Here is an 18,392-nt window from a genome sequence, read left to right as displayed (position 1 = left end):
ATTGGAAGTACTTTTTGTGCAAGTGTTTGGTACAGTGCACATGGCTGCACTGCTGTCCCAGCACCCAGGGACTGGGTAAAGACAAGTGCTTTGCCTTTTGGGTGTTGTCACAGTCCTTCTGCTCTTTAAAATGGGGACAAAAAGACAAGGGAAGCAAGCAGCTTCATAAGCCAGAACAATTAAAGAATTATTGATACTGTTCTCCACTTAAAAACCCTATGAATTGCCACTTCACTTGAAAATAGATACTCTGAGATGTCTCCACTTATGCCCAGAAGAAAGAAAGTACCACTGAACTTCTAAGGAATTCTTTTTTCCTTCTGAGCACACTGTGGTTTTCTCCTTCTAGAAAAATAATGCACACACATGCCCATAAATACAGTTCAGTGTTATTAAAATGATGAAAAGTGTTGAACAGTAACATAAATGCACTTTTTTATTAAATATTTTTTTATATTTTGGGGAACTACATTTTCACAAAAATATACAAAAGAATTTCTTTTTACAAATATTTACATTCAATATCAGAAAACAATGATAGCTACATATTTTGAACTTAAATTTGACAAATATAGTCTTGAATTCCGAAACTTAACACTCCAGGAAAAGTATTTTTAATTTTTTTAAGTAAAGTACTCAAAGTTCATATTCAAATTTTAAAAAATCTTAATTAATGCAAAAATCTGACATTTAATTTATATATATATATATATATATATACTTTAAATAAACATACAACATTGTTACAGGAATTAGATGTTCATGGTGGAAACCAAAATGGAGTACACTTAAACCCATGAACCATATAATATATGACCATACCTTTGGACTAGTTTAAAATACCTTTTTTTCTTTTTTTTTCTTGTTAAAGCAAGAGGGATTATCTGACACACTCCATAATGAAACAACAAATCTGAACAGACAACTGCATTTTAAGCTTAAAGAACTACAGTAAAATATTTTTGTGAGGTGACCTGACAGGGGGCTGGAGAGGAGAGGATGTGCTCTGGTGTTGCACAGAGCACTGCTGGAATGGGTTTCCAGATGAAAGACTGCAAGGAACATTATTTTTCTACAGAATTGCCCAATGCCTTCCTTAGCTGCCCCTTGCAGAAATAGCTGCCACCATGAAGCTATTTTCCATGTGAGATGAGGAGACAAGAATTTGTAAGGGCAGCAGAAGACCAGGACCATCTCCATTGCTGCATTTCCACTGCTGTGCTGGGCTGTCACCAACCCACAGTGTTCAGTGTGAGAAAAGCTTTTCCTCTGCTAAAAACAGTGAACAAACCAAGCTACAAAGCTAAACCTGCATTTTTTAAAAAAATAAATGGTTCTAATGCATTTACTTAGTTTGTTACATTTTCAAGTTATCCTTTTGTGCTGGAGTGTATTCTAATATGGAATTTTACATTAAAAATGCTTTTGCTTGCTTCACAAATCAGTAATGCAGCTTTTCCATTACTTTATTCTGTATACCTGTAACTGAACTAAAAACCAGAAATTAAGCTAATTACCAGATACTGCTTAAAAAAAAAAAATCAATCTATTTTGCACCTGAAACCACAACACCAGGGTACATAGTAGCAAGAAAAGGAAAAACAGACCAGAAATGTGTGAAGTACTACCCAACAGCACCAACGTTTCACAAAAGTACAGGAAACCATTTTTATTTCATGCAATGTGTGTCTGTGTTCATGCCTGGAGTTCCTTTAGAAATGATATTTACTGGATTCCAAAAGAATACAGTGTCACACATGTCCTGGGTGCAAATGGTGGTTGAAAAAATCATGGTGTTATGGCAGTACCACTTCCAGCTCCATTGCATGGAGAGATCCATGGAATGGATCCAATGGATCCTCCCTTCTCCCCCATCTCAAGAATTTGCAATTAAGTTAATAGAAAATTAATTTTCAGCAACAGAATGCTCAGGATTGGCTTTAGTCATTACAAATGACCACCAACGAATCTGTGGTTAAAGTTGGCCTTCTCAGCCACTACATTGGAAAAATAAACTTACTTGGTGGCTGGGAGGAGGGAGCTGGGACAGAGGCTTCTGTGGGAAGGAGGCAGAGTAGTAAGAGCCAAAGCTAATGAAGGAATAATGGAGGATATTACATAAACATGTCCTTTTTTTACCCTAAAGGCTTACAATCCCGCAGAGGACTGAAACTAAAATACCCCTCTACTACAGCCCTTTTTCAGAACCCACCAATGCAACACTTAGTTACAATAATTTACATTTTATTCTTATGACCTCATCTTCTTCCTCAGCCCCACTGAGAGCAGCTGGAGGCAGCACCAGCTTTATGAGCACCACACACAACGGGACAGTGGCAATTGTCCCTTCATCTTAGAAAACTGCTAAAGCACAACTGGCCTTAATCCTCTGGTTTCACACACCCATTATGTGGGTGCCAATTAGTAGTTAAGTGGACACAACCTGCTTTCCTTCACAGTGTGAGTCATACAGATCACATCACTGCAACATGACAATACTTTGGGGGATAGCATTATAAAACAAAAAACATTTGAGGTTTTGGTTTCTTTCTGTTTTTCAATAAGCTCTCACATGACATCACTGCCCAAACTAAGCAAGAGATGTGCTGCAAAGGGCAAAATCACTTTGTAGGGTCTTGAAGGTATCCCACAAACAGCAATAGAAACAAAGGAAACACCTACGATGGCTTCTGGATGAGAAACCCAAACATACCAAGCAATAGGAACATCCTGCCTCTCATGTCCCAAACACAACTGCCCTCTTGCAAGTGGAGAAGGATCAGTCCTGCTATTCATGCACAAATTTTGTGTTTCTTACAAAGAATTGCTGCAAGTCCAGTTGTCTAACCAGCACCTATAATGGGCTTGGATTGTTTTTTCCATGAAGTTTACCATAATTATTTCCCTTTTTAGTAATGGTTTACTATGGGATAAAATAAAGAATTTTATACTGATTTATTTTTCCGATATATACTGATTTATATACTCAGATGTATTTGTTGGGTCTAATTACATTCACCTGACTACCTCTATATTTGAATGCCCATGGCATGGAACCACTGAAGGAAAATTTGGCTCAGGTAGGATCTGAACCACCCTCTGCAGATTCCTCCGTGCTGTCACACCTTGAGTTAAATGTAGAGCCCACAGCTTTCATGCCTGTCATCTTAAATGTGAATGCCTGGGAACTGAATCAAGAACTGCTGAATAGGAAAGAAATGAGAGGCAGTAATTGCAACAGCTTGGTTAAGAAGAGTTTTCTGAAGTATAATGTTTCTTTGGTTTAATATTTTTGTTTGAATAACATTTCCAAAAGAGGCCTATTAAAACAATCCAGGTTTGGTTTAGGTAGAAAGATAAGTAGCCTTTTAAAATACATCCTTCAACTCTTTTGCCTGAGCTCTCAGTACTACAGAGCACTTCTGTCTTTATAGCACTTTCTTTGTTCCACTGCATCCACTGCAGCTGTGGGTAACTTGTGCTTTGCTGCTGCACCTCAGCTCTCAACAGGTGTCCCACAGGTAAGGGAGTGGGAGTGGCTGCATCTTCCCAAAAACAGAGCAACCAAAATTCCCTGCAGCCTTTCCCTGAGCACTCTGCTGCTCTCCAGCCCTTACACTTCCCAAGCAGCCACTGGATGCTTCCCACCTGAAACAAGGTGTTTGCCACTCACCACCACCCATGTCACTTCTTTTGTCTTTTGCTTTTGCCTATTTTTGAGTGTTCCTTTCTCTGCTTTCCTTTCTTCTGCCTTTTCTCCATGTTTGTTTACTGGTTTCCTGTTACTGCTTCTTCCACCCTATGTTCCATAATTCCAAAAAGCAGAGGAAATTATAAGCATTATGGAAATTAGAAGAATTGCCAACTGTTGTGATGCTAAGACCTTATGCCTTTTGTTGTTTTGTTTTTAACAGAAGGGTGGAGAAGAGAACACACATTCTGTGCTTTTTTTCCACTTCCTTTCCAAAGAAGTAGTGAATGAGTTGGATTGCTGATTTCACACTTAACAAAAAAAAACAAGTCAAGGTATCAAGGTTGTGATGGATTTACTGATAGTAAACTGAGAAAAGTATTCCTGTTCTAGCATCAAATAGACTGAGAAAACCATCTAATACTTCTTAAATGCAAATGATTTTGGCAAGGAACCTTATTGTGGCTTTTATGCATATTAGACACCTAAAACTATTCTGTTTGTATTTCTAAAAGGAGATATCTAGAGTTTAAGTCTGAAGTCAAAGCTAAGTGAAGAGCAGAAGGCAGGACCAACAAAATAAATGGGTTTGGTGTAATCACCCAACAGTGAATGGCATGAAGAATGACAGCAGGCTTTGGCAAGCACATGGATCTATCCACATGAGGAGAAATCAAATGTTGCTAAAAATTTTAGAAAAACAGAGCCAGTTGCAAGGAAGCATAAAAAAACATTCAGAACAAAAAAGCACACAAATGCAATGCAGCTAGGGGTGTTTACATCACTGATGTGGCAATTCATTTTGTGATTTGCAGTCTTACTTCCCCTTCTGCAGGGTCTACAGGATGCTCCTCTTTGTCCAAAACATTGACAAGATGACTTCTCTATAGCTTATGTTAACAGAATTATTAAAAAAAAAAACACCTTCAGGATTAAGGCTGGTCACTGACACTGACAATGAAACAGGGAACATGCCACCTTGCCCAATTAAATGCTGTATTTGAAGCTAAGATCCTTTGCTGTGACACACTCACACCTTGCCCAGCACACCCAGCCCTGGGTGGCACCCCAAGGCAGGGCAGGGGCTGCCTGGCTGGGCTCAGGGCGGCTCAGGGGCGCTGGGGCTCTTGGCAAACTTTCCTTCAGCTCAAACTGTGGGCTCAGGTGCTTCAGGCAGCAGCTGAGAGAACTGGATCATGGTTTTAAACTAAGCCACTCCTGAATGCTATCCAAGTCCTGCTCTTGGTACTGAAGTCCTTTGTTTTGGTCTTGTTTTAGACTGAAGAGATGTCTCACCTGCTGGACCTGCTTTCTGATGGCACAAGTGCAGGTTAGCATTAACCTGACTGCACTATGGCAACTTCCAGTTCTAAATGTGTTTATTTTTTATATTTCCTTGCTCCTAGGAGCTGGATTTTCCTTATTCTCTTTTTTTTTTTCTAATTATGTTTATTAGCTTTCAAGTGCATATTTATTTTATTAACCGAAATGTTATTTTTATGCAGTTCTCCAGTTAATTTCTTCTATTACCAAAAATATTGCTGACTAAAGATCCCAAAGATGTACGTTTGCTACTAACCAAAAAGACAAGCTACAGTAAAAAATCATCCACTGTAAGTTATTAAATTATACAAAGACCTTTTGCTTCCCCTTCCTTGGTGCAGAAGAGGTTTTCTCCAGCTTCAGGCAAAGCCCTCCTGCTCTCAGTTCTCTCTGATGCTTCCACATGAAAGGCTGTCACTGGTCCCTCCACATTCCAGCTTCTTCCCTGACCTATCCTACAGGGTTCTGTCCTCCTCTGACTTCTCAGTGGAGCATCCAGCCTCGAGCTCCAGTGCCTATCAGAAGGGGCAGCATGTCCCCATGTACACATGCTTCAAGCATGGGTGGCAACAATTAGCAAGTTACTACAGTAGCATTTAATGTAAACAGCAAATGAGGCACAGTAGCAAGCACCATCACAGACAAAAAGACCAAAAACACCATAAAGCTGCCAGCTGGGGCCATGCTGACCGCCAGCTCTTCCCTTCAGCAGAGAATCAGCTACATTATGCTCCAAACTGCGACTGAGGCTCTCCTCACTCTCCTCAGCATTTGTGACCATTCCCAGCTGGCTGCCCCCATTTTTACCTGGCAAACCACAGAGCAGTTTCACCAGGGAAAACACTGGCTACCAATGCAGGCTGCAGGAGGAGGAGGAACAATGCTGGCAGTTTAGTTTTTGAAGAGCTCCTCAGCTTCCAGGTCCCATGCCAGCCCTTTAGAGCAGCAGTGAGGTCTGGAGGAGAGCGAAGCAGGGAGACCTGGAGGCTGCAGCCCTCAGCCCAGTCCCTCCCACCCCTTGCTGCTCATCTTCAGCTCTGGTGTGGCCTTTGGGATTCCTCAGGGGAAAAGCACCAATGGACAAATTATCAGTGGAGAGGCACAGCATTCATGAAGGGCGTAGGGGGAGGGAGGAGAAGAGGATCAGTGACAGGGATTGGAGGAACAAACCCTCTCGATCCACACACCTCCTTCACTGGGGAAGGCCTACAGAAGAGCTCGCAGAGCCTAGGGTTTTGTGGGGAAAACTCAGAGACAGAAAAATATGGACTTTGATCTGGCAGTCTGAGTAGGACAGACTATGAGTGAGCTCTGAAAAGTCATCCATCTTGATCCAACAAAAGGCAACTTGAAAATAGAGGCAGGACAAATCTTACTTCAAGTGCGAAAGTCCTGCACAGATGTGTTTAATAAGGGATAGAATCACAGCCATAAAAGAGCACACTGCAAACAATTTCCCTAGTAAAGAGAAGATATAAACACCAGAGACTATTTTTCACATACAACAGACAGACAGAAAACAAGGTTATGAGACACATCAGGTCTAATCACAATTCTCATATGCAATTCCCCTAAACTGAAATACATTACTGCCAAAATCTCCCTGTACACTCATGACCAAATCCTCAGAGTTTTTGCTCCTGTTGAATAGCAGCTGCATGACTGGCAAGACTTTGCTAAGAACCAGCATGCTGAGAAACCTGATAACTGTTTAGTTCATCAACTTCTTTAAAATAAATATTCACTATAGATTGATATATAAAATATATTAGCTAAGACAGTTGGGTAACTAGTTTTGTATAGCACATAACAAGGAGAGCACAAAAGTTTGGCTCTGTAACTTTTCTCCTCCTTCTCTTCTACCTGCAAGCCCTCCCATTCCTTCTGTAACCAACACGCACACAAAATGATTACAAGAAGAAATGAGGTTTAATTCTTTTTCATCTGGCATAAGAAAATGCAAGAGATGAAAAACACCAAAGCCTCTTGACTGACCTAAACAAGTGCCACTGTCAAAGCAATGCTGGCTTACACAGAAAGAAAGTTTTCTGTGCACAGCAGAATGCCACAATGGAAGCAGTGCTGATAATTAGTGATTTTTGATCCCTGCTATATTGCATGAAAATTAATCTGTAATGTTTCTCTATGGCATGATTTAGACAAACAGCTGATGAAACCTTCCTCGCTTGTACCAAAACACAGCTTTGTTCAGGATTTTATTATCACTGAAATGTTTTTCCAACTTAGAATCTCAGTTATGTTGCAGGATAGAATAAATGCTCGAGGCGACAGCAGGTCCATTCAAAGAAGCAGATGATTGGACATTTTTACAGTCAGAAGAGAAATCTGAATAGAGACATCTCCCAGCTAGTCCCAACTCTATTAAAAGTTCAAATGTATAAAATATAATGCTCAGAAAGTTCTCTCTGAATCTCCCCTATGATGCTGAGAAAATAAAATCAATTCATATTGCTCTGAAATTCTATTTTTGCCACTGCTGACATCCCAAACTTTATCGACAAGAAGACTACAAAATCCTCACCCTGATCCTCATTTCCAGCAGAGAGGCTCACAGCCCAGTCAAGTAACACAGCAATAATCTCTCTTCCACTGAGAATACTTTTATTCACAAGGCAAAAATTGGAGTTAGACTTTTAGGTAGTGGGCAAGGCACTCGCAAAGTGAGCAAATCTATTTTTGCTCATAGAACTAATTTAATGTTTAAGTGCAACAAAAACACTAAATTAGCCATGAAGATCATGCATATCCAATGGCTTTCACCAGACATGACTGTGACCCAGGCCTCTAAATACAGAAATATTTCAGTCACAAGGAATCAACTCTATTATTTTCTGCTTCATCAGATATGATGTTTCCCTTTGACCAGCCATAGAAATATAATTTCTATTATATTAATTAAACATTTATTAAAATACTATATATTTAAGAGTTAATATATGGTCTCTCTCTGTAATAAAATATGGAATACTCTTTTTATCTATGCTATTTAGATCTCAAAACTTAAAGGAAAAACATTCATGCTGAAAATAGATCAATGTACAGCACTAGGTCAGAAATAGCATCTCTTGATTAAAACCCCAAGAACTTGCTGTGGAACTGTACATTGATTAACAATTCACTTTTTCCTTTCATCCACATATTTTGTTTTCAACATCTGGCAGTGAGTGGAATACAAACCCAGATTATCTGACACTGAAGCAAAACTAGCAGCCTCAGTGTGTCCATCCTTCTGGCAGACTCCAGGTCCTGTCTGTCAGAGACAGACTGCTCTGTGTCTCGGGTCATTTCTTACGCATGCAGGGCACAGCAGAATGTCACATTGCAATCCTGGGTGTTTCATGCCTGGTACCTCATGCAGTTTCCTCTTTGCAGGTCTCCATGTCTCTCTCAATGAGGCATATGCACACACTTCCAAACAAATAAGCTGTGTTTTCAAAAAGATATTTAATATGAGATACAGAAGACTACAGTGTTGTTAAAAGACTACAGTGTTGTTAAAAGAAATGGCTGACACAGCCAAAAGAAATTCCTATTAAAAGTACGATGTTCTGAATATTCATGTGAACATTCTAACTTATTAAATATTAGCTGTTCAGATTAACATTTGGGATAATTATTTTGTCACAAATATGTTTTTCTCTATGTGGGAATAGGAAAGCAAGGACATGGACAAAAGGCTGAAGGCTGAACTTAGCTTTGCACTGCTGGGGCCTGTCCATGTGCAGTGCTGAGCAGGTTGTGGCAGCCATGGCACGAACACCTACCTGCAGTCGTCCCCTCCAGCACTGACCACGTATCTGTCTCCACTTGTGAATCGAATATTCGTTAAGTGGGCAGAGTGACCCAAAAATCGTTTGTGTTTTGCCTGGAAAAAAACCCAAGCAACAGAATGAGAGAGTCTAAATATTCTGTACCCTCCTAAATCAGAACAGGCATGCATGTTTTTATCTACCTTTTTATTCCATCACATAATGTTCAAAAGTTATATAGGTTAGCAAATGTGAAAAATCTCCTGAAGGAGAACTGCTATTGAGCTCCCATGCAGATTAAATTGTCAGCCAATAAGAGAACAATTGCAAATTGGAAAGAATGCTCAAGCTAACAAAAAAATATTAAATATATCTTGTCACATGACTAACTAATTGTTTTTCAGTGTCTGGAATTTTACACAAAACTTTTCCAAGTTTTGTGTAAAATTCCTAACACTGAAAAACAATTATTTTCATTGCAACTCTGTGAGCAGTTTACCCTGTGCAGTCTCAAATCCTGATAATTAACAGTGAAAACAAATTTAAAAACCATTATAAATTAAAATTATAAAAAACAATTCAACAGTGTTAGTGAAAAATATGTAAACTTTTCATCCATGAAGATCCACAGATGGGACTAAAATCACCATCTATCTTCCTCATCTATCAAATGGATCAGAGATGTGGAAATTACTAAGGGCTTTGAGATTTTTCATTAGGCAGGCACTATGCTAAAGCAGACTGGCAGACAGTATCAACACTTTCAAGAGGTTATAGCAAGAGCTCCTGCACAAAATGGTGGGGAACCTCTGATGCGGAGAGTGCAATGACACTGTGGAGCTAAGGAGGTACTAAAAAGCTACAAATTTAGAGAAGAAAATATTTCCATCATATGTCTTTTAGAGAAACAAGACAAGATCCTAATATCAACAGTACTTGTTGTTGTAACCATGCAAAAACAAGTTCTTACAAATTTTTCAGGACACGGAAAGTCAAACAGTTTGACCATGCCGAAATCATCGCCCGTTACGAGATTGATTCCCGAGTGAGAGACACAAGCACAGTTCACATCAGCTTTTTCAGCATGCCTGGACCAGATTCCAATTACTTCATCCCCAAGAACACTGAAACAGAAGACCAAGAAATTATTTTGAAAACCACTGCAAAAGCAAGAGTCAAGTAATAGAAATCAGATCTCATATTCTAACTGGTTCTATAAAAATGCAACGTTTACATTTTATTTTCACACATGCATACCTTACTTAGCTTTTATCTGTAATTAATTTTTGAATCATTCCATAATTGCTCCCCTGTGTACTGAGGGAATTTGCTTTGCACTGCCTTTTTCTGTGCTGCATTTAGGGGAGCTGCTGCTAGAGCAGATGGGTGTGTTAAAAGAAAATATCTGACTGAAGGGATTAAATATACTTTTAAATAGTAGGTGCTTCTCCTGGAAGTTCCAGGTGTTCTAACAGGTGTAAATACATGAATCACTTACCTTGTCCAAGTAGCCCATGTTATTCTGTCAATCACAGCCTGGTCCACAAGCTGCTTTCCTGAAGGCACTTCATACACTTGCCTTTTGTATGACCCCGTAGAGACCTTTGAGGTGACCACAGAGAATTTACAATACATTAACTTGTTTCAAAAGATGAAAATATAATTCTAGAGGTCTTTGAAAAGCATTTTGTGACAGTTACTCTTTACTCCATAGAGTAACAGCTATCAAGAAAACTTAGTCAATGAGTTGAAAATTCTCAAAAATCTATGCAAGCATATAGCAATAGTGAGAAAGCATAAGAGATTCTAATATTTAAATTTCTAATTTGTAAAATATAACTGAAACAACTCACATTCTGCATGTATGTGTTAGTGCATTAGTATATACAAATAAGGCAAAATAAATTCCTATCTTTAAAACTGACACAGGCTGTGTCCTGTTTATTTACAGCCTGTTTCCTCTCAGGCTGTAAATATTGATTTGATAATAAGAGAAGCTTATTTCTCTTTTCTGATGCAGATAAAATATAGAAAGTATATTATATTTAGTTTATTTTTATTTTAAGAAATGTCTTCAGCCCTCCTATAGTTGGCATTTGTTACACCATGACTTTGGTGCTGCTCCACAAAGTCTAGCACTAAAATACCTGTAATGCCATCATTGCTGGTCAGAGAGACAAAGAATTTATAGATCCCCCAGGCCCTGCAGAATGACAGACTGTATCCTTTCTCTTTTAAGATAGCCCATCAGCATCAGATGTAAAAAGGCAGGGAGACACATCACAGGAGGTTTGAAACCTGTCTCTCATTTCTTTGCTTATTTTCTGTATTTGATCTCCAGAAAAACTGTTCAAAACTAAAGACATCCACTTACCACTACAGCAAAGTAAGTCTAATGTCAGCAACATACTCCAACACTTAGCTAAAAAACTTAGAAGTTGTCAAAGGAGAATACTTGCAGAGTATCTGTCACAAGTATGTTTCCCATTCAGTACCTTGAACCATTAATGACTGATACCTGGAGATAAGAGCTATCAGCAGAGAAGTCCATCTGGATCACAAAACTTGGGATATCCTTGCAATAGCTGATCCGATTTAGAGTGGGACCCAAAGTCAGATCATAAAAATCCACTGCATTCTCACTGGAACCAACTGCCAGGTAACGGGAATCTGGGCTAAACCTGAACAGATAAAAGGTTTAATGAGCACAGGCTGGCATTTACAACAGATTATAATATTTGAGAAGTGCAGAAATTTGCATTTCAAGTCTCTGCTATCCAGAACTGGAGGGATGCAGAGCATTCAGTCTGCTAAGCAAAATAACTTTTGAAATTAAATTTTCAGGGAATGCATATCCAGCAAAAGATGGCAATAATTTTGGTACAAATTACACATATAAGTGAACTGGTAACATATCTTGAATAACTCTGTTCATTACCTGATTTCATGACCCCCTCATGGTCTAACAACTTGTGACATCCCCCTGATAACACGCTGACTCCCTTATGCTATACTTACAAGGTTAAAAAATGGAAAACTGAAGTGCTCCAACTGAAGCAAAGCCAGAACTTCTAGATGAAATGTACTGAATAAAAAGATGTAAATGAAACCTTTTGTTTGCCCAAAGTATCTTTGCGCACTGGTTTCTTTCTTCCTCTTTTCTTTTCTTTTCTTTTCTTTTCTTTTCTTTTCTTTTCTTTTCTTTTCTTTTCTTTTCTTTTCTTTTCTTTTCTTTTCTTTTCTTTTCTTTTCTTTTCTTTTCTTTTCTTTTCTTTTCTTTTCTTTTCTTTTCTTTTCTTCTGAGTCTTGAAACTCAGCAGCTTCCTGAGCTGAACAAATCCCTCACAGCCACTTCTGTGTTACTGGGGAAGTTTCTTTATTTCTATTCTCTCTGAAACGTACCCTGGGACAGCTTTCCAGCTCCAGCAAGCCCCTGACTCCTAGCAGAGCTCTCCTGCAAGGTCTCTCTTTGCTTGCATTTCTCTCCCATCACACTTTGCTCTCCAAAACTTTCCTTAGCTGATTTCAACCAATTTATCTCATACAAGAAACAGCCTGTTTTTCCACTCAGGAAACAGAAGCAAAGTTTTACTTCTAACTCCTGTCTAACAAACACAACAAAGTGCAAACTGACAGACTGGCATTTCCATTATCTCACAATTCAGTCTTCATCTCTGTCTGATCTCATTTTACCTCCTAGGAGTCCCTTCCCTCAAGCATGTGGATCACATCACACCCTCGATGTCACTCATTGATTCCAGCTCTCTAAAATATCATTGCAATGTTTCCCAGAACACAGAGTTGTATATTTAAGAAGCAAAATATTAGAGATTTCTAGCATACTACAATAGACCAGGAATAACATTTTCTGACCTGATATCTTGAATTGCTGATCTTCTGTCCCTTTTCTTCCCCCAAATTTTTAGAGAGGTGACAAGCAGGATAATAAATTCTCCATTCTTCATGCCAATAGCTACCATATCACCTTCTGGGCTGTAACAAACAGTACGAGCTGCATGTCCTAAGCTGACTTTGTTCAGCATCTTCTGTGAAGAAATAAAAACCCAGAATAGCAACTGTTACTATTTGTCCATATTTTAAAAGCATCTTCTGCTAATAGCTTGTTAACATGCTAACAGCATTACATGGATTATTTTCAGAGTACAATAAAAAACAAGTTTCAAGTCTGCAACACCATCACAAGTCTATTTTTTTTCTCTCTAAACAAGTATTCTCTAACACCTACCTTTTCAGCAATATCCCAGAGTCTTACTGTGCCATCTTCTGCAGCAGAAAGGAAAAAGTCTCTGGATGGATGTGTTGCTAGGCCCCAGATGGGTCCATCCATATGACCATTAATTAGAATGTTACATGCAGCATTTTTCTCTCCAACTTCAATTATTTCAGCATTTCTTGTCCCAACAAGAATTTTGCCCTTAAACAATAGTGAAAGAATTATCTTCGATAAAATACATTAACCTCTCACGATGAACAGTAATTAAAATATTATCTAGTAACAGTAATTAAAATATTATCTAGAGCTTTAGTTCTGTCAAGAAAGTTTCATTAAGTCAAGTTATTAACTATTCAAAGAAAATTTATTTTTTAAACTCCTCTGAGTTATTAAAGTACAAAGCTCTGTAGATATCATGATGCTGGCTGAGTTACTGCTTGTCATTTGATATTTGATATCAAAGTGTGAAAAGAAAATAGAAAATAAATCCTTAATTAGTCTTCAATAAAAATATATATGGAATATTATTCTAAGAAAGACTGAGGTCTCACAAACTAGACGATTTTCTGCCACAATACCAGTTGCAGACACCTTCGAGCTTAGCCTTTAATTTCAAATACTAGCTAAAAGAGAAAGCAGAACTAATTTATGTGATACTCAGAAATCCACCCCAAATGATGAGCTGTATTTTCCAGCCAGGCAGTTTGCTTACCTTGCCCCTGCAAACAGAGCGAACACAGTCTGTCATTTGTCCTGTCTCCAGTCTGAAGGCACGACATCGTTTCAGCTCCTGGTCCCACAGCTTGACTGCTCCTCCTTCCTTTGAACTGTGAAGACATCAGGAAGAACCATGAGCACAACAGCTGCCACAAAAAGGACAAGTAATGGATGAAAGAACTACATTATTTAATGTACTGCACTGCAAATGAGGGATTTTAGTTTGTTTTAAGTTGTTTAAGATTCTGTTTGCCTGAACAGTTGATGTTAACATGCTGAGCCTCACAGCCCAGCAAAAGAAAAATTATTCCAAATCCTCCCTGTTCTACTTTACAGAACAAATTGAAAGATGGGTGCTGTTCAGCTTAGTCTCAATGAGTAGCTCTGAGGGAATCTGTCTAGTCAGAACAGTTAAGCAGTTATCTTATAGTCAGACAGGCAGAGGTTTTCAAGTTAGAGTTGAGACAAACAGAAAAGTTATGAATTTTATTTCTATGAAATAAATGACAGATTATTTTCACTTCTGTGAAAATGTCACTATTTTCACTCCTGTAAAATAAATTACACAGATACAGCAGACACAACTAATAGGTATTAATTATGCAAACACTAAATATATTTCCCTCTACAAAAAAACTTCTTGTGTTTCAGTACAGAACACAATGAAACAAAAAAAAAAGTTTCTAAAAAGAAGAAAATGTTTATTGAAACAGGGATAAATCTGGCATCTTCAGTTGAGCTGGGACATGTCTAATCTGTCTTCAATCTCCTCTAACAGAAACAGAAAAAAAATGTTCCACAATATCAAGCTGCTTGTGTTACAGCTTTGATTACTGAATAATCTTACAAAGAACTTCAGAATGTTTAATCACAATTACTGATTTGTACTATTATTCCTATTATTATTATTATTATTATTATTATTATTAGAACTATAATGAATTATAAATTGGTAGTCCTTGCAGTAGTATATTCTTTGCTTCCCACTAGCACTGTTTTGACACATGACTGATCATTATACTCAGCAAGAAGATTTTACCAAAATAGGCTGGTGAACTGCAACTAAGGCAGGAAAAAGCATACAGTGCTCCTAAATGAAAATTTGTTTTGCATACTGTCAATACTTCGTTTTCCCACAGGAGATGAATTCTGGGTTCTTGTTGTTATCCAATACTATTTGTTTCAGGTCAAATACCAACGATTAAGAGCCTCTGAAGCTAAGTGGTAGAGAGAACACCCTCCAAATAAAATCACAACAACATTTATAAATAGTAGAAGGAAATATTTCAAGCACAGAAGTTTTCAGTTCAGTCTGAAAATATAAGTGGCCTGTGTCCTGCCAAATGTGGCACTATCAAGTCATCAGATGGACTGTATTACAGCTGAAGCTTTTGCTTATCACTAGGAAGGCATAAAAAAAATTTAAATGCTTGAGGAGATATTTTGCTTGCAAGCCCAGAAAGAAAGAATCTTGCTGTATCTTAGATTTGAGAGAGGACAGCTTGCCTCTGCCATCATAACAAAGCAGATCTTTCCTTTGAAAGAAGTTGTGCATCATACTGCTATAAAATTTATGACTTATATATTCAATCCCAACTGTGCAAATCCCTTGGGTTAACAACCTCAGTACATCTTCAGTTTAAGAAGTAACCCACAAGGACTAGGTAACTTTTTGGTGCTTAAAGCTAAATGGCTGCTGGACCTAGAACATCTATAAGAAAATCTAGAAAATCTAACCATTCTATGATTCTAAATTTCAGACTAAATTACTGCTTTCTTTTGCAGTAAATGGGGGAAAAAACTGAGTTGCAGCTCATATGGGATGACCTCCACTTTGGAGGTGGTGACTGCTCTTTTCTTAATACCTAACAGGATCTGAAAGGGACTACTCTTCTACCTTTAATATCTCAAATAGTGCTGATGGGATGAATCCAAACCATTTCTAAAGAGAAAATATGCATGCAGAAAAAAAGGAAAAAGAAGACTCACGGCCTTTCCTTGCCTCCTGTAACAATCAAGCCATCCCTTAGTGTGGTGTACATGGTGAACACAGGGCCGTTGTGAGCCTTGGCCACAATTCGTATCAACACATGATCCTTCCAAACACAAACATCTCCACTGATAGTACCTGTAAATGTCAAGTTATTCTGAAAAGGGGAAAAACATACTCATCATCTGATTCTGAGCAAGGTAGGAAGAAAAACATTCAGAAATAAACACCATTTGCATTTAGAGGTTAAATCGCTTTTGTTTGCTGCTGCAGAAGAGGAAACTGTGGAGCTGAACAAGCTTCTTCTGAGACAAAATCAAGAAGAGAACTCCCAGAACTGGTCCCTACAGAAATATGGAAAACCTCCCAGGTTTAGCTTTATTCACTTTGCACAGCTTTTCACAAAATCCCTGGAAGCTCTGCATCCTCCAACCTCACACCAAACTTCAGGCCACACACCATACAGCCTGATTCTCACACTAAGAACCTGTCTCTTCCTAAGAAATTTTACAGAGGTTTCCCAAACCCCTGACTAATGCCTGGGTTGGGCATCAATAACAGTTATCATTTGGAAAATATCTTAGTGTTTTGTAAGATCTTCATATAAATCAGAGAGACACCACTGTGTAAAAGAGATGCTGCAGCAAAAAAAGGCAACCACAGCCCAGTTAGAGTTTCAAAGATCAAAATCAGTGAAAAATCAGTCTGGACCAAACAGTCAGATGGTCAAACAGGACAGAAATGCAGACAATCAAAGCAAAGGACCACTTCACAAAAGGAATCTGTGCCTTTCTGCGCAGCTGAAGATATGAGTACTGCTCATGCAGAGCAACTCCAGACTCAGCAGTGCTGTGGAACTTAGCAAGATGGCCTGCACATGTCCCAAAACCCCCAAAGCAAAAGAAACCCCTAATGCAGTTGCCTTACAGTGTCTGACATTAACAAATGCCCTAGGATGGCACTGCTCTCTGATCACCCATGAGCAGTAGCACATACAAATGACAAAACCATCACTTTCAGGTGGGCATAAAATCAGCCTCATTTCTACTGTTTGGTTCTTGCACTCTAGGCTCAGTTTTGTTTTACCAGGATTAAATAATAAGCAGTTTTTTATCAGTTCAAGGCATCTATGTTTTTTTTCCAGAAAACATACAAACCTGTAGCCTTTTCTACTATAAAGAAAACTGGTACTAGTTCTAGCAGGTAAGTATTAGGAATGCTAAACTGAGTTTAGTAAAATAATTTATATACCCATTAACCAGGTTATAAAAGTCTCACTGAACTGAATAAAGGCAGAAGGGTAAAAAAAAGTTTGGTTTCATGCATTTTCAGGTGGTTTGTTGAAGTACGTACCGCTCCAAAAGCTACAGACAGCATGGTCTGCATGCGGGCATCTTCTATGGAGCTCAGCAGCCCTTTTTTACTGAGGAGAGCTCTTCCAGCCAGTGTCCAGAACCTTACATGTTTTACTCCCACAGAAACAAACTGTGTATCTGAATCTGGCCTGAATTCTGCTACAAATATACGCTGGTTATGACCAGCTCGGCTGGCAATTTTGGCACCTGGCAGAAAGAAAATGGACATTGTGACTTTGCTGAGAAAAATACACATTTCTGGTTAAAAAGATTAAAATAATTTTGACCCATATGAAGATTCCTCAGTTGGGATCCTTAGCTGCCATTCTGAATGTGTATTAACCCTTAAAGATGAACACAGGCATATTCTGACCACACATCCTTCATCCTACCTAAGATTGTATAAGATGGACAATGCATCCATCCCCACAGGATCTATCAGACAAGCTACGAAAGATCACTTGTTATTAACTTAATAGCTGATAGGAAGTAAACCTCTAAGACTAGAGAATCGGATCCATAATCTGGGCATGGCTTTGTCAGGCAGAAAGGAGACAAGGAAAGGAGCTCAAATCTCTTTAGCCTAAATCAGAAATACAGATCAAAGCTGATCTGAAAACATGTAGCATAGCTTAAGGCAACAATTATATAAGATGCATAGAGGAGTTTTCCTGGCACCCTATTTCTGCAATTTGCAACTTTTGGGAATAATTTCAGGAGTATGACAACCTAGTCAGTAATCAGACTTTAGAGAAGAATAAAGTAGTAATAACACTAATAATGATGATGACAGTTTTTAAGAATTCCCTACATTCCTCTTACTGGGAATCAGTGAACTATCTTGACCTTTACACAATAGTTTCAAAGAAGATATATTCAGCAGTCACTAGAATGGGTAAACACATCTATTTTAGATCTTGTTGTACAGAGTATAGTGCACAGCATTTATTTAATAATTTTTGATCGGCTGATGCTTTAAAGTTACACTTGCTCTTGACTCAAGCCAACATACCTCTAACAATGTGAACACCCTCTGCAAAACCAGTCTCTTTCCTACCTTCCTGCCACTTCCAAATGGTAATGGTGTGTTCAGGATCCAGCCCTACGGACAGCAGCAGTTTGCCAGTGGCACTGAAGCTGACGGAGCAAACGCCCTTGGAATGGTAGCACCGCAGCACCGACAGCGTCTGCTTGTTCATTGCATCCCACACGTGAATAGAAGGAGCTGTAGCTACACAAATAGAAAAACACACCATTAGTAGTCATTTTGAAAATGTGTAATGATTTACTTATTGAAGCAGTTAGTACTTTT

The 18,392-nt window shown here is 38.5% G+C and overlaps 1 protein-coding gene across 3 annotated transcripts in view; it reads right to left on the bottom strand.

The window, feature by feature from the left end:
- Positions 1 to 335: 335 nt before the first annotated feature.
- The window catches only part of EML5 (EMAP like 5), a 97,716-nt gene continuing 79,659 nt past the window's right edge, over positions 336 to 18,392 (bottom strand). For 2 of the 3 annotated variants that reach the window (XM_063160144.1, XM_063160143.1), the window contains 11 exons: positions 18,138 to 18,311; positions 17,079 to 17,287; positions 15,725 to 15,882; positions 13,731 to 13,845; positions 13,031 to 13,219; positions 12,658 to 12,830; positions 11,303 to 11,465; positions 10,283 to 10,386; positions 9,755 to 9,908; positions 8,800 to 8,900; positions 336 to 8,459 (listed from right to left, as the gene is read on the bottom strand). In XM_063160144.1, the coding sequence (XP_063016214.1) occupies positions 8,423 to 8,459; positions 8,800 to 8,900; positions 9,755 to 9,908; positions 10,283 to 10,386; positions 11,303 to 11,465; positions 12,658 to 12,830; positions 13,031 to 13,219; positions 13,731 to 13,845; positions 15,725 to 15,882; positions 17,079 to 17,287; positions 18,138 to 18,311 (1,577 nt within the window). In that variant the 3' untranslated portion in view covers positions 336 to 8,422. Of the gene's footprint in view, positions 8,460 to 8,799; positions 8,901 to 9,754; positions 9,909 to 10,282; positions 10,387 to 11,302; positions 11,466 to 12,657; positions 12,831 to 13,030; positions 13,220 to 13,730; positions 13,846 to 15,724; positions 15,883 to 17,078; positions 17,288 to 18,137; positions 18,312 to 18,392 lie in introns of those variants that run through there. The other variant, XM_063160145.1, reaches the window with a different exon arrangement.

Source organism: Melospiza melodia, chromosome 6 (genome assembly GCF_035770615.1).
Source record: "Melospiza melodia melodia isolate bMelMel2 chromosome 6, bMelMel2.pri, whole genome shotgun sequence".
Lineage (NCBI taxonomy): Eukaryota > Metazoa > Chordata > Aves > Passeriformes > Passerellidae > Melospiza > Melospiza melodia.
This window is presented reverse-complemented; position numbering and strand designations above follow the sequence as displayed.